This window comes from Vidua chalybeata, chromosome 3, assembly GCF_026979565.1.
Source record: "Vidua chalybeata isolate OUT-0048 chromosome 3, bVidCha1 merged haplotype, whole genome shotgun sequence".
Lineage (NCBI taxonomy): Eukaryota > Metazoa > Chordata > Aves > Passeriformes > Viduidae > Vidua > Vidua chalybeata.
Genome location: NC_071532.1, coordinates 9,507,409 through 9,523,946, shown reverse-complemented (window position 1 = coordinate 9,523,946; position 16,538 = coordinate 9,507,409). Strand labels below are relative to the sequence as shown.

Here is a 16,538-nt window from a genome sequence, read left to right as displayed (position 1 = left end):
TGCATTCTCAGGGTCAAACAGTTTCCAGTGCCAAGACTTACACACCCCATTGCCAACCAGATGGGCAGATGCAAACTGCACCCTCATGATCCATCACATACCCATCACTACATCATCACTGCAATATTTACAAAGTTCATGAGCATTATGTCAGTGAATTACGGCTTCATGCCACTTTCTCTTAGATTGCATGCCTGCTGGAGGAACGGGTCTTTGATTTTCAAGCTCCCTTACATTTCAGCACAGCAACCTGCTGGGGATTTATGGGCATTTCATGGGTGTTTAATGAGGCTTACACCATAACCAATCTAAACTCTTGATCTTGGAATTCTGAAGCACATTCAGTAAAGCTGATGGAGCCTGAGACACCTCGAGAGAAATACTGAATGAATCAGAACAGTCAGTTTGCCCTGTCCCTCTGCTCCAGCTTTGCTGGTGAATACCAGACACACATATACACAGAATAAACACTCCCTGGTTTATTTCTAGTTCCCTCAGATTTACAATGTTTTCAGGATGGGCAGTAGAGACTCACTGATACATCTCTGTAAGTGTTTAAACATATAGATCAACTTTATTACCTGTCAACTTTTTATCTAAAACTCTGATTTTAAAGAAAAAGTAGAGTATAACAAATACTTGAAAGCAACATTTTAATATGTTATTTTAAGAGTACTATTTAATGATATTCTGAAGGGCAAAAGTCTCACTCCTGGAAGGTATTTAAATGCCTAAATATCTTTGAACACCTAGATGCCCCCAAAAGGGTTTCTATTTGCAAAGGAAGCTATTAAGGTAATGTAATGTAATACAGAGTATTTGACAGAGAGACAAGTTAGAGTTACACATACGTGCAGCCCTAAATCTGATGTATTCCGTATCTGGCACCCAACACACCTAACATAACATCCTTAAACATTTTGAACAAGGTTTTCCTAAAGATAACAATTAGAATGAAATGCTTATCTAGTTTTTCCAGAAAGCTTTCTGCTTTAAAATCAGATACCCACAAGCTCCTGAAAAAGGAAATGAGGCAGAAGGGAAAGAAACTTATGTGTGATGCTCTCATTTACAACAAAAAGTAACAGTGGCTTTTTCTCTTTCAAGGATTCGTGCTGTTACAGGTGCTTATTCAGATATACCATCTGTTTAAAATAAACCTTCATGAGTTCAAGATTAATTTAATTTTCACAAATATTCGCATGTACAGCATGTGGCTCTGCAAACTTTTACAATCTAAACTGTAATATTCTGGAGCCTAATTTTCCTTTCACAGCAGGAGTGGTCCTGTTGATTAGCAGATCTTTTTCAAGCTCAAATCTACATATGTGATTGATCTACAAAGTCTCTTTTGTATAAAAAACCATTTTTGAACTGTAAACGCTTAAAGAATTCTGTGGCTGCTTGCTGTGCCCTTCTTATTCTAACCTTTGCTGTTGGTGAATTTGGGATCATGCAACAAGGGGCAACTACCCTGGACAAGGGCAGGAGCTAACAAGCTCACTGGAGAAAGCACCATTTTGTAATTCTGCTTCTTCCTAAACATTACCAGCCAGCCATGGCCACAGTCAGGCTCCCAGGGTAGGAAATCCCTCAACAGGACCTACTATGGTTGCTCCTCAGAGCAAGTACCATCACTCCTGAAGGTCTCTTACTTATCCAGGTTTTATTTCTTCAGACTAATCCAGGAAAGAAATCAGCTTTGCTATCCCATCCTCTTTATTTTCTTTCTGACTTCTCCATTTACATGCTTTGCAAATTTGTTTCACTATAGAAAATAACTGCTGTAACATTTAGGCTGTCTGGCTATTGTCACTGGAATTGGCATGGAGAGCTCTGAATTTCCTGCTCCATGTGGGACTTGTGCAGACTGCAGGTCAGAAAGCAAAATCATTCAGACATTTGTCTGGTAGCGTGCCTTTTGTCAGCAAATGCTGAAAGCAGTGCCAACATACCTGTAGCTTTGCTCCCACTGCTAGACAGGGTAATAAATACTTCAAATTGGAGTGACTTCCAGTCTTTTTGAGTGTAGGTAGTCAGCAATAATACAGCACTCTCATTTAAAAGATGAAATTAAGCTGTCAGAAATATTATGTCTGTGGCAGAAGTTACATGGAAGCTTGCTGACAGCAATCCTCACTGCTGCTCATCTCACTCACCCTGTTGCCAATGGGGTTCTGTCTTTATTTTTGCACTTTGAGTTAAACAGCTGTCAATTTTAACTTATTTGTAGCAACTGGTGCAGACAAATTAGTTCCTAGCCCTGTGCTGATTATCTTGAAATTAATGGGAAATCCAGAGCTAGCAGTCAGAGGGGTAAGTAGTGTGAATGGGAGAGAAATGCAATCCACCAAAATCACAAAGTAGCCTCAATTTTTGGATCTTGTGACCCATTCTTGAGAAGACAATAAATAGCCTTTCTGTGCTATAAAGAACCACAGAACTGCAAAGAGGTTCTTGTTCTTGACAGAAAAGAAGCTTGCTGGAACACATTGGGTACTTTAAAACCTAGATTTTGACATTTCCTGAAATACTGCCACAATAAAGGTCTATTCTTTTACAGTGGAATCTAATGTTACATATTTCACCATCAAATATTAAGTAACAATAAAGTGTTTGGGGATGCAAAACAACCCCATCCCCTATGCCAAAACCCTTCCTGCTAAACACTCTCTTAGAGTTATACAGAAAAAGAGGGAATACACAGTTTTCCCTTTTGGTAAAAAAACCTCTGTACTGTCAAAAGAAACAAGAATAAGTTTCTGGCACATCCTGATGTCTTGCTCAGGCACCATCAGAAGATGACATTCCCCAGGGGGAAGACTGACAGTCGAGTTCAGCTGCGTTAGGGCACTTTATGGTCCTGTTCTTGGTTGAGAAGTCAGAGAATCATTCTGTGATACATGTGATGTACACAGGCCTGACCTATTACTTTGCATGTCTCATGTCCAGTCCTGTTTGTTTATTTACCTTGGGCTGTTCTGCTAGAACAAACATTCTCATCTAGATCCCAAACAAAAAGATAAGCACACCAGCATTGCTTCAAACTCTCATTTCCCTGAAAAGGCTTTCTGAGGGGAAGGGACTGTCTAAATGGCTGGTGTGCCCATTCCCCATTTTAACCAGTACTCAGAAGAGGTGCTCGCTCTGCCTGACACCACCTGCAGCAGCTCTAGGTTGCAATTACTGGTAGCTTTACTCATATTTTGGTTCTCCAAAATAAGGCATGCTAAACAAATCTGGATTTTTAAGTGATCAGAACTATCTGGTCACTTAATGATTATTCTTTGCATTAAGACAGAAATTTAGACACTACACTGCATTGCACAAGTCCACACTGTCCAAGACAAAGCAAAATATCTGCTCCGGACAAAATGAATGCTCTCCTCTTTACTTGCAAGAAGTGAAGGCTTTTGAGGGAAAGATCAGAACAGTGCTGGGTCAGGGAAACAAAAAGATGACTGCATCCTCCTTACTCTGTGCAGGTACAACCAGCAAGGACTTCACCCGAGACTGAACTTCCTCTCTTTGCTTTTCAGTCCTGGGCTTGAAAACCAATTTCTTTTTTGTCTGTAGCAGGCAGCGGCCCCAGAAGAGAATGGCGAGCTTTAAACATCAGTCATTTGGCCCTAGCCTCCCACAGCCCATGAGCTAGGAAACAGCATGATCTAAACAGTCTCAGAATGACTCTTCACACTTGGAAATATGTTCCCATGGTTTGTCAGGCACACAGAGAAGCACCAGCTGGGAAGGCCATTCTGCCCAGTAGGAGCCAGGTTTTACTTCAGCAACATCCTTATTTACTTCAGCAACAGAAAGACAGTGACACTTCAATACAAATTAGTATTTACCAAACAGAAGTCTTAAAAATAACACCAAGAAAATAAAGAAAGCATACAGCTGGGAAGCTGCAAACCTCTGTTTTCCTCTTCTCACACTGTATAGGTAACATATTTTTGTTTAAGTTCTTTTTAGAACATTCACCTACAGTGAGGCAGAATTTTGGAGGAGGGCAGACATATTTATGCATTCATATACTGCAAGGCAGCAACAATGTAAAAAAGAGCAAGAAAAACAAATTACTATGTAGCACCGAAATAGAGATTGCAGCTACTGTCCCAATCCTTACCTTTTAGAGTTGCCTTCTTAAGTACCTTCATGGCATAAAGCTGGCCTGCATCAGATCCTTTTATCTTTCTGACTAAAAATACCTGTAAAAAGCAAATGTTTTGTATAGATGAGTACTGAATTTCTACTTACAAGACTTACTGCTTTCAACAGGAGAATAGATACTATGGTTCAGGAAATCTAATGAAAACTACTAATTGAAAGCATTTCATATCTATTTCAGCTGCAATTGGTTGAGCTAGCTTTGGAAATTTCCAGTTTTAAGCCTTTACCACCTCACAAAAAAAAAAAAAAAAAAAAAAAACAAACATTTTCAATATTATTAACTGACCTCATATATTCAGTTAAAGATGGGTGAAAAGCTAGAATCAGTGTGCACATGTCTTTTCATATTCTGACCAGCTTTACACACACAAAAAAATATGTCTCATTTGTGTCTAGGAATGTGCAGTGTCTTAAAATTATTGCCATAAATTAAATTAAAGAAAAAAATCAATTTAGTGCCATTCATGCCATAAGTCATGAATAGCAACTTGCCAAAGATGTAGCTGAAGCAGAAAGTTCATACAGCTGAAAATCTGTTATTATAAGAAAAGCCACTTTTTCCTGTTACAGTCTCCTATGCTTCCTTTTCTGACAGTGTGAAATTTTAATTAAAATAAAATAAAATTTGTAGCTGAACTTGTACTCTTTTTGTTGTACTACATGTAAATATTTCTTTTCTGCCCCTCAGTGCATCTGAGCACTGCAGGGGTAGTGAGCAACAGGATCAGTGGTTCAGTTTGGTCTTTATCAGACTTTCAGTGTTTTAATAAATAAACAAGTCTTTTAGCTGGTTCTTAGAACACACTCTGTCTGCTGAGGTCAGAAGTGTGACCTCAGAAATTCTCAGAACTTCGAAAGTCAAGCAACAGTGTCTCTTCTTTTTCTATTTCAGCACTTGTGCTACTGGACAGAAGCTGAAGTAAAAGTAGAAATAAAAATATAGTCCCACATACATACAGTCCCCTGTACTCATTAATATATAAATTATCAAAGGCTAGGTGAAATTATCTAACCAATGAATGTCTATTTGGATTAAAAATTCAAATTATTTTATTAACTGCCTATCCAGGAACCATGAAGCTTTGTTAACTGTCTTCACCTAAAATATAAAAAGCCAAAAAAAAAAAAAAAAAAGGAAGGAGTATGTTTCTAGCACAAGTTGTGCAAGTTGAAAGACTCTTCCTCCTAAAAAACCTCAACCTGTAAACAGATTAGATTTTCTCAAACCCATTTGAGGAAAGGTTTGTGGGAAGGGAGAACAACTGTTATCAAGCAGGTACAGAAGCTGGGGGAGGGGGGAAAGAAAGAAGGAAATTCTCAATTCTCTCTGAACAACTTCAACAGGACTCTCATAACTGACAGCACCACAGCTGCAACACTTCTGCAACATGATCTGATAGGGGTTTGGTGGGACTCTCCTTGTGAAGGCGTTTCCTGTGCCTAGCAGATACACACAGCTCCTCAGCCCAGCAGCCCTGACCTGCCCAGCTTGGGCACACGCTGCTCACTCCCTCCCAGCTCCTGCTTCCTACTCTAATGAACATAAAAACACCTCCAGTGCTCACAACTGTAGGAAAAAATGATGAAATCTGGATGCAACAGGTACACGTAAGACTTTCTGAAGTGTTTTTTTTTTTGTTGTTGTTATTAATGATAAATTAAGCTCAGCTGCTCCAGCATTAACAGGAAAAGTCAATTCATTTCGAAGTTTACAGAAGAAAGTTGGGATGTTTTTCTGTCCAGGTCAAGTAAAAGATTTAGTTTTTGTATTATGTTGAAAAGGAGGAGAAAGTCAATAGCAAGCTTTTCCAGACACTAGATTTTCAGCTGTATTATTATTTTTAAAAATATTTTTGGGCTCTTTACCCCAAAACCAAAACCCTTAGAGATAATGGTTTTCAGCAGCACTGCACATAAAATAGCACGACATACTGAATCTGCAGAAATATTAGGCTGCAGTTCTAGAAATATCTTGTTTGCCCTATAATCTTGCAAAGCTTGTAATACCCACACTGCTGTAACAAGCAAAAGTATCAATTTACATTACCAGTCACTAGTCAGCTGTTCACTGTAGCATGGGATAGGGCACTTGTCTGCATTCCCTCCAAAAGAGATGAGTCAAGAACACTGTGTTCTATTCCAGAGGACATCAAAATAACCACCAAACCAGAAAGGAACAGAACAAATGGAAATGCATTGTATTGCAAAATTATGTCACCTTTGTGATTATTCTTAAATGGAATGCTACACATCGTTCTTGAAACCACCAAGTAACCCTGAAGTGCTAAATTGACAGGTTATATTAGCTGGACTATATTAGTTTGCCAGAATAGCATGTGCATGTGGCTGGTCACGACTTTCAGTTTTCTAGTTTGATATGTTTGTAAGTTTATTAACACTTGAACTAGCACTCCCTTAGCTGGAGCAACTGGTGCATCACCCAAAACCTGATATAAAAAGCTAAGCAAGTGCTCTGCATCTCAAGAGTGTTGGGGGCACTCCCTCTGACACCAAAGACATCTTCTCTAATTATTTAGGCCTTGGGTGAACAACTTGAAAACTTAATGGTTTGCATCCCCAGAGACACCAATTTGAACTATTAGCTCAAATACCAAGGTGATGAAAATGTAGGTGGTTGGGGACTCCATAAGAAACACAGAGCAGACCTCTCTTCCCCATGTCTGTGCTGCTCCAGGGAGTTTACTGATGTGTCTCACATAAGATATGGAAAGTGATTTGTAATTACATGCTGCTCCAGACAGATACACTGTCCACACTGACACTGTGATGCCCAAGAAATGAGACTTTCTTTTGGGAAGTGGTTGCATAGACCAGGCATTTTGCTTATAAAATGCCTAAGGCTAGAAGGCCAACTCAAACAATACTGAAAATACATCAATACAATCTAAGATAACCAGCAAACCATTTCTAAAATCTTTACTGTCTATATATGAAAACCAACTATTCTGCCTCTGTTACTTTTATCAAAAATGTTTCTTTCTGTTGTTCTTCACCTTCTTACACTGAGTCCCATAGTCAAACTAATTTTGATCTGTTTGCTTTTTCACATTCATTTAATATTTCAAACTTAAATATACTGCGCTCTGAAGAATTTCTTGAGTTTAAGACTTGGTATTGAATGTTAACTTTCTTGATATCTCTCATCTCAGGGAATTTCTAATAGATTTAATTATCAATATAATTCTAGAATAACCAGGAAGCTGATCAACACTCTTAATATACCTTTCTTTAGGGATAAAACTAAAGGTTTTGATTAGAAAATATGTCTTTAAAACTCCACAGAATAATACAACTATAAGGACTTCGATGCCTAGTTTCAGCTAGGTTTACTGCTCCAAAGGTTTCAATGTCTTACTTAAACCACAGAAAGATTTTAAGGCTAAATTGACTCTTCCTTCTTTCTCTCCATCTTTCCTTGCTGTTCTCATTTCCAACCAACATGCCCTGCTGAAGAACTGTCTTTGGAATGAAGAACATCCTTTGTCTTAAGATATGTGGCAAATGCTACTGCTCCACAAATTAGCTTGTGGCAGGGTTTTTTCCCCCATGCTCTTGCTATAATGATTATTGTATTCTGCACTGGGGTTTATCTCCAGGACCTCTGTGCACTAAACAGAAGTCTGGGATTCAGAAATGTCCTTGAGGTTACCCTCAGTGGGAACTGTACAGCTAACTTCTTTAAGTCTTTGAATGATCCTATTTACACCCTCCAACTAAGCAGCAGGGGCACACTCACCTCCCTAGTGGATAAATAATCCATAAATATCACTTACCACTGTTTGTAAACAGTGATGCTTTACTAACAATCACTTGTGCTCATTAGTCCAGGTCCAGAGCCATAGCTGCTGTTTCTGAACTGGTTCATATGCAGAAACCCAGCTAAAAGACTGAAGCATTACTAAAATGAAGAAAGGCTTTCCTTATCTGCCTTTACAATATAATTTATATATGGACAATGTCAGCAGTGTAAATGAACTCAGAGAAAGGACACAGTATTTTCAGTGTTGCTCTGGCTGATTAGGTGACAATAAAAATTACCTTTCCGTATGAACCTTGTCCTAATACTTTCAACAGCTCAAACTGAGAAGGATCTGCTTTTTCAAAACCTTCTTTGACATGATGACTGATGTCTATTTCCTTCACAATACCTTCTTCCTGCAAAGGAAAAAAAAACAAAAAAAACAAAACCCCCAAATCAGAGCCATTATCTTAAGGAAACATATTGTTTATTAAGATCTTGTCTTCTGTAATGCTACAATCATGTAGCAAATTTTGAAAATAGAAACAAATGCTTGTCTAAATATTTCACGTGCCTGTTACCAGCTGGGGAGGGTAATTGTCAGGACATCCAGACCTGGTACTTCTGTTTATTAAGCCTCAAGATATGACTAGATAAAGACAGATTATACAAGCTGAAGCCAAAAATACACTGCAGAGCTTGGTGTGCCCATCAGAGACCTTGACAGCAGAGTGGTATGTACTCAAATTTGCACTAGAAAGGCTCCATCACACTTCTCTCCACATACTTTCTCAGCTTTCCTTCAAATCATCATTTAAGTCAATCTTAAAAAGCTTCCTTAGTCTTAAGCAGTAATTCTTCTAATGAGTAGGCAACAAGGAAAGACATTGCTAAAAGAGCCTCTTCCTATTTACCTCAAAAATTGGAAAGTTACTACTGGTAACCATTTAAACAGAAAGCAAATTAATGATTAGATATAAAATGAGGTGGTGGTGGGAGAAGACTGACACACACTTTGTTGCTTGCAAGAATTTGTTTTTTATGCTTTGGGTTTGTCCAAGTTCTTTTGTGAAAATCTTTCCTCTGTCAATCGATGCACATTCCTCAAAGACATCAGTAGAACTAGGACCTTCATCTTGCAAGCTGTGACGTATGGCATTAGTTTCAGTTTTTTGTTCTATGTTATTTTGGCATGTTCCTCTAAAGAGAGAGCAACTGGGTCACTTGAGACCCAGAGGGACTGCACAGAGTTTGCAGCAACCCAGAAAGTCATTGAGCTGAAAAGAAACCTGGAAGAAAGAACCTTCTCCTCAGGACACAAAGATAAGGAAAGATAATACTTACACACCTTTTTATTTCTGTAGTGTTTTGTACACCTACAGTTGAGCTTTTTGGTTTGTTTGGTTTGTTTTTGTTTTTGTTTTTTTTTCCCAAACTACTTGTTCTAACTTCTCCGTAACAAAAATATGGATTTTCAGTACAAACCTTTTTTTAGTCATCTCCCAGTTTGAAGGGACTTACTCATTTAGGAGTAAGTTTGAATATTTCTGCATCCAGCAAAAATAATTGCAATCTCACAAACATTTTTATGTGGACATTTCCTGCAATTTTCCTTTCTCCCCCTAAAAAATCCTTATAAGACCTAGAAATATAACATTTATTTCCCACTCTTAAAAATTAATGTTGAGAAAATAGAAATAATATCCTAAAAATAAACATGCATAAAACCCCCAAAACATCTGGCCAAAACACATTCTGTGTTAAATAAAAATAATTTTGATTTTCTTCTCCTCCAGAAAAATTGCTATCACTTTCTACTAGCTGTAATTTGACAGATACATGGTTTGTATTACCCAGATTGCTTTCTAAATTGTAGTTTCAACCATTCTCTTCCCTACCCTGCCTCTTAACACTCACATACTTTGGAACAGTGGACTATATCCTCTTCTTGGTTTGGAAAGCTTCCTGTAGTTCATTCATGCTACCACAATCGCGGAAAATAATCATAATTTCAAGGCAACTCCTTTTTCTGATCCTAATTCCTACAGTTTAAGGTTTGCCTGAAAGGAAATGCATGAAACCAATGAACAGTTTTCACAGAGAGATTTAAAGGATTTCTAAATACAGAACTGTCAAGATCTCTCTTTGCATTTTTCTTTCTTTAATTGCTGTGTGAGATAGCATAACTTTCTGATATTAAATATATAATATTTTTCAATTATTTTATACTCCAGCATGAACCATGAAGTCACTTTCAGCTACATTTGCAATTTAAATGATGAGTGAGTTTCAATTCTCCCATTCATACTACTCATCAAAGTCAAAGACCTACAACCCCAAGCATATTTCTCACTGCATTACTGAATTAAATATAACCTCTTTAGGTTCATGAAACACGTTCAGTTACAGGAATATATTGAAAGTATTACAATGATGAAAATTCAGCTTGCTGGAAGAATGCTTAAAAATTTCTTGCACTCTCACAAAATAGCATAAATAATTTATAACATGCAATGATAATAGTACTTAAATTATATGCATCTTTAATTAAAAGCTCAGGGGAAAGAAAGACTATTTACAAAAAAATGGAACCAAATACAAGGCCTAGCAATGTTTATCAGAGAAGCACAGGTTTTAAAGACAGAAGAAAAATGCTAGATTTTGTGATTATCAAAATATGAAAACATTGGTTAGAAAAGGCTTCTAGGGGTCATCTACTTCAGCCCAAAATCAATATCACTGACACTTGATCAGACCAACCAGCTGGTTTTTGTCCACTGTGGTTTTCAGTGTCTCAAACGCTGAAGCTTGAGCCACTTCCTACAAAAGATTATTCTCCTTCAATCTGCCCACAGTCCAGTCGAGCTGGCGGTTCCACGCGCCCTTAGGAGGAAGCAGGATATTTTTCTAGGAAGGTAGGATTTCCTGTGGATTTCCTGTGGTCGCCTTGCTAGAAAGGGGCAGCAAGGCAGCACTGAAGAAAAAGCATGCCAGACAGCTGTTTTTTCACCCATCATCACCACAGTGGTGTCACTTGTGAGCTGTCCAAGGGGTAGATAGCATTTTAGCTGGTATGACAAATCCACTTCCCCCTGGAGCAGAAAGCCAAACTGGCAGTGCCTGAGACTGAAGACAGACACAGCTCCTTAAAGGAAATACATGCTGGTGTGTTTGTACACATGCACCCATTTGCCTTGAATGTATTTCTATAATCTTATTACTTATTGGCTGCATAAATTATGGAACAACTTCTATTTATTTGTTTTACCTTTCCAGCAAAAAAAACCCAGCACAAACCAGTCTTATAGTCTTTATTTAGATTCTTACTTACATCAGATTTTCTCATTTCTTCCTGTATTATGCTAATATGGAATCTGACTTAATTTTTCTCAGGTACTGATGATCAGAGTGAAGCCCAAACTGTCAAAGCACGAGTATTTTGGGCAGGTCTGCCAACTATTTTGGTCTGGGTTGCAGACTAGAAACTTCTCCAATACAGATTTATTTTTCACCATTCCAGCAAGTGCATCGTATCTGCATCAAGAATTTGCATTCAGCAATAAAACTGAGACATGACAATCACAATACAGACGAAGCCTGCACACTGAAAAAAAAAAAGATGTTTTGATGGAAAGGATTTCACTCTGGGGAAAAAAAAAAAGAAAAAAAAAAAAGAAGCCAACTTCAAAACTGGTTTTGATCAGTGAAGTCAGTGGAATCAAAAGGGAATGTTCCACAGTTTGATCTTGCAACAGCTGTGCACACCAGACCAGGCTCTTGCTCCCGGCTGACTTGTCCCACACTGCATTAGCAGGAATGCTTGACTTGATGAAGCTTAATCTTTCGTAAACTTCTCTAAATATTTATGTCCACATAAAAAACGTCATCCTGTGACAAAAGTGAGATGGGTGTTCTTAGTGGCTTGAAGAATGCACATGGGCAAGCAGGATAGACTAGAGAAGAGAGGGCAATAAATTGGAAGGATAAAAGAGAAATGGAGAGTGCTTCTCTATGTTAATACAAGAAAGATCTACTCTGGGTCTGATTCTATACTTCATTATTCACTGAAAGGCTTCCCCCAAAGCTGGCAGAAGGTTTGGACATAACTCACTATTAAAATGGAAAGACCATTTTGATTTCTTCTCCTCTGGCACATAGGAGAGAGCCTCTGTTCTCGCCCTGTGACTGTGGATAGCACAGACACATCTGCTTTGGTGCTTCTGGAAGGCAACACATCCCTGTAGCATTGGTCTTAGCTCACTTCCAAGACTTTTTCATGCCACCTTGGAGAAAGAGAGGCACTAATGCTCAGTGGCTGCTTGAAAGCAACCACAGAAAACTTCTAACTGCAACAATACTTCCCAACTCATTGTCTCATGTCAGAGGAGGATTAAGAAGTTTAGGGGTATGGATTTGGCAGTGGAGTACAAAAATTCATTCAAAAAGGCAGGCCTTCCTGGAGAGCAACTCTTCAATTTACTATCTTGCCTGTTCTACAGCCTCTCAGCAAACATTATGGAAAGAATACTTTGTAGAAAATTGACAGGTTTAACAGCTTTGGGAGTCTTGTCTGGCTACTCCCCAGCTAGTTTCTGAACAAGCAGAGCTAAGGTCACCAAACAAAGAGACCACCTTAACTGCCAGATATATTTCACCCACACACAAAAAACTTTCCTCACCAAAACTTCCTGAAATATCAGGAGGGGGAGGTTATTCAAGAATCAGCTACTTTTACCAACGGAAAAATTTATGCTACCGTATCATATGCAAAAAAGCCATGGTGCTAATTTGATATGATTATTGTTTTGAAAAATCAGCAAGAAAGGATTCCCAGTTTTATTCCTTGCCTGGTCATCTCCTCAGCTGAAGAGAACCAAGACTGGTGTACGAGTATGGCTGTAAAGGGTAAACTTCATTTTCCAACAAAAGTATGTGCACTTTTGGTGTACAAGTTTTACAGTCTTTAGGCTTGAGTGCTTTAGGATCTGAGGTCAATGAAGAAATTAACAAGAATGTGGCAGAACATAAAAAATAATGATAACTCATAAGACATTTTACTGTTGTTCAAGATAATCATTTGTCTACAGTCTATGCTCAGGATACAGACTGTATTTTGTTACCAATCTTCCAATTTGGCAGGTTACCACCTAACATAAACCCAAATCACAATTATTTAACTACCAAGAATCATGGGCAACACAGCATTTCAAAACAATATGATTCATTAAGAAAGCAGGTTTAAAACTGTGATATGGGAATAGTTAGGACGGGATGTGTCTGATAAAGATGAGGCCAGGTTTCTACCTCTGTTTCACAGCTTCTAATCTGGCTCAGCCCATAGGAAAGTAATTTGTGTCACACTCATAATGGGCTATTCAAATGCTGCCTAGGGCAGGAAATGAATTGCTGGCCTGCATTCAGTTCTTTGAGGACAAGTATCTACATTAAAGAAAAGAGTATAGGAGCATTTTCAATAGCCTCTTCCCAAGCCAGTCTCCAGCAGCTGGAGTAAAAATTTAAAAAGAAATTGTCCATTTAAAATGGGTTATAATCCAAATTCTGGCCTTTACTGTCATCTGGAAAGATGTAAACAGCAATAATGCCATAAATGGGCCTGGTTGCTTTGTTCTCTACTGTTAAATAAATATTTGCTTTAACAACAATGAATTGGACTTACTGAGCCCTTAAAGAAGCATGTGGAACTCACAGTGAATTCGCTGGACATTGTGCCAGGTCTGTAATTGGCTTTCCAGCATAAGCTTACCTATCTTCTCAAAAGATAATATGGAATATATTACAATTTTAAGAGAGACTGGGATTTCTTTCCCAGATCTTTCACAAAGGTGAATAGAATGTGTTACTTTGAATATGGAATTCCAACAAATATGTCATTACTTAGTGGAAAACAAAAACCTTAAGAGCAATTTCTGTGGAAATCAGCTGTTAAATTCAGCAGACCTTTTTCTAGAGAGGGTAACTACTAAGCTCTCTTTAAAACGCTTTAGCACTTCTCTCCAGCTCCGATTTTTTATCCTACATTTTTAGTTTCTTCTCCCTAATACATGACTGTACAGTTGGGGTTCAGCTGCAGTCCAACAAACTAAATGGAAAAAGATGAATCATAGAGAGCAAAGGCAGTCAATACAATCTGCTGGATAGATTGGTGAAGGCCATGAGGTGGAGGCTTGAGTATTTGGGAGATTTGGGTAAAATCTTTTAATCTTTTGTGACACAAGGCATCCTGTATGTCTTTGATGAATCACTGAAGGCTGAATTCAGCTAAATAAATGCAAGCATTTATAGCACAGGAGACAATGTTGTGAACTAGGTTTACTTTGCAGTCAATAGAGAGAAGCAGGGAATTCATGATTTAAAGAGATCAAATCCTTAAAAGAAATCACATCCTAAAAAGTGCACATTTCTGTCCAATGACTATGAAGGAAGCCTCAGATAACTTGCTGAGCTGGGGGCTTCTGCAGTTGCATGAGATGAATTCACATTTATAATTTGGTTTTGAAACGCACTTAAATAGAGAAGTATTGTGGCCAGATTTTTAATACCTTTTCAAGAGAGATGTTTGGTGATAAATGCCATGAAACTTCCATTGAAATGGAAGATTTTTCTAAAGAACTTACACACTTGAAACATCTAGACAATTAAAAAATACTCTAAGGTGTTGGAAATAGTCCACTGATCAGGATTTTGCAGCTCAGTAAATCAGGCATTTTTTCTACTTCCTCCCTAACTTGAAAAATAGGGATAGTTGCGTTTTGCTATGAGTACCATGAGAATCAACACAGAAAAAATTGGCATTCTCATACTGCAGTAATGGACAGACAAATTATCTGTAGTGTATCCAGTACACGAGATATCAGGCAGCCTACAACCGAATTCTTCTTTAGCTCAAATTGAAGCATTTTGAAGTCTGGTGCTCTTTATCTGATGACTGTAGTGTCTTCACAGACCCATCCCTGACTAGGACAAATATGTACAACACTATGACTGCAAAATTACATGAGGAGAACAATCTTCCTATTCCAAGTGCAGATATGCATTAAGTACAGGGAGACACCAACTCTTGATCTAACGTTCAACTGTGGACACAAATCACTAGCCAGGGTAACTCTAATTTTTATGTTGTTTCTTATGCAAACTGCAATAGTTTATGAGGAGTGGTGAGAAGAAAGAGTGCCTAACAAAATGTTAAAGCAAGGGGTTAAAAAGAAAAAGACAAAAGCAGAACCATCTGGTCGCAAAAAAAAAAAAAAAAATACAAACAGTTGGCCAGCCTTACTCTTACGGCAGCTCTCTACTAATACTCAAATACATTTGTGAACTTTTACCAAAAACAGTCTCAAAATGAGTCACACCATTAAAGGACAAAGAACTCAACAACATTGCTCTTTCTACAATAAATAAGAGCAGGAATGTTTTCACCAACATCCTACTTGGCATGGCTTCCATGTGTGCCATTAGCCTTTACAACTCCAAAGAGATGTAAGGTTCATTGTTGATTGTTTCTGCTGGTGAACAGGCAAAAGAAGAACTGCTGCTCTTTTATCAGAATTGCTGCTCTTTCATCAAGGAACTAACTCCCAGTGTGTCTGGAGCCAGTGCATGGCAGAAAATGTGCCTCTTAGAAGTGTTAAGTATTCTTGTTTCCTTATGATGATTCCATGTCACCACTGAACAGGTTATGAACAGGAACCTGAACAGGCTTACCTGCAGTGGTAGGGGCCAATATACACGACTGCATTGAAAAATACTTACATTATAACACAGCTGAGAGCTGGTTCCCACGTCAGCATTGTTCCCTGTGCACTCTGGTCTGAACAACTCTCACAAACTCTTTGTGAGTCGCTTGGGTGACTCCTGCCAGAGACCCTCCCAGGGATGCCCCCACCCACCACCACTACAGCCACTCGCCAGAGCTCCTGGCACCCGCTGCAGTGCATCAGCACTCACAGATGGAACACAGGAAAGCTCTGGTGGGACAGTCCTAATGTGATGGTAACCTCTGCTCCATGCATTTCCAGAATACAGGACTGCAACCTCTTTTACAAATTTCTGGAAATATTCTGGAAATTACACAGAGCAACCTCTGCTCCATGCATTTCCAGAATACAGAATGTGGGATGTAGCCCCCACATTCCCATGTCCCATCTTCCTGCATGTGAAATGCAGGTAAGGCCATCTTCCTCTTTCATGTGGTTAGGCACTGAAAAGACAGCAATTGCTCAGATACTATGCTATTAGGCTTGAAAAAGAAGGAAGACAGAAAAGAAGGTCTATATGTTAAGGGTACTATTCAAGAAATATAAATACTTGCTAAATTACTCCAATTCTTTTATTGCTGTATTCAGCTGCTTCACAGACTAGAAAAAAAAAAGGTGCCTGATGTTTTACTAGTGCATTTGAGTGTGAAATAAAAACTCCAGCTGGACTAGGAAGATAAACTGCTTAAGCAAAACATATTTTGAACCATTTCCCCACTGTTTCATTATCCAAATAAAACACTGCCCACCACAGCAGTGTAAATGGCACCACAACACAGTAAGTAGAAAATACAAAGCCCTGGGGCACTTGGATGGTGATTTTAAAGAAC

At 38.5% G+C, this 16,538-nt stretch overlaps 1 protein-coding gene across 1 annotated transcript in view; it reads right to left on the bottom strand.

Annotated features, from left to right (window-relative positions):
- The window catches only part of RPS6KA2 (ribosomal protein S6 kinase A2), a 157,136-nt gene that overhangs the window by 86,239 nt on the left and 54,359 nt on the right, over positions 1–16,538 (bottom strand). The window contains exons 2-3 of the mRNA XM_053938453.1: positions 8,233–8,349; positions 4,130–4,211 (exon numbers count right to left, since the gene is read on the bottom strand). Coding sequence (XP_053794428.1) covers positions 4,130–4,211; positions 8,233–8,349 — 199 coding nt within the window. The remainder of the gene's footprint in view (positions 1–4,129; positions 4,212–8,232; positions 8,350–16,538) is intronic.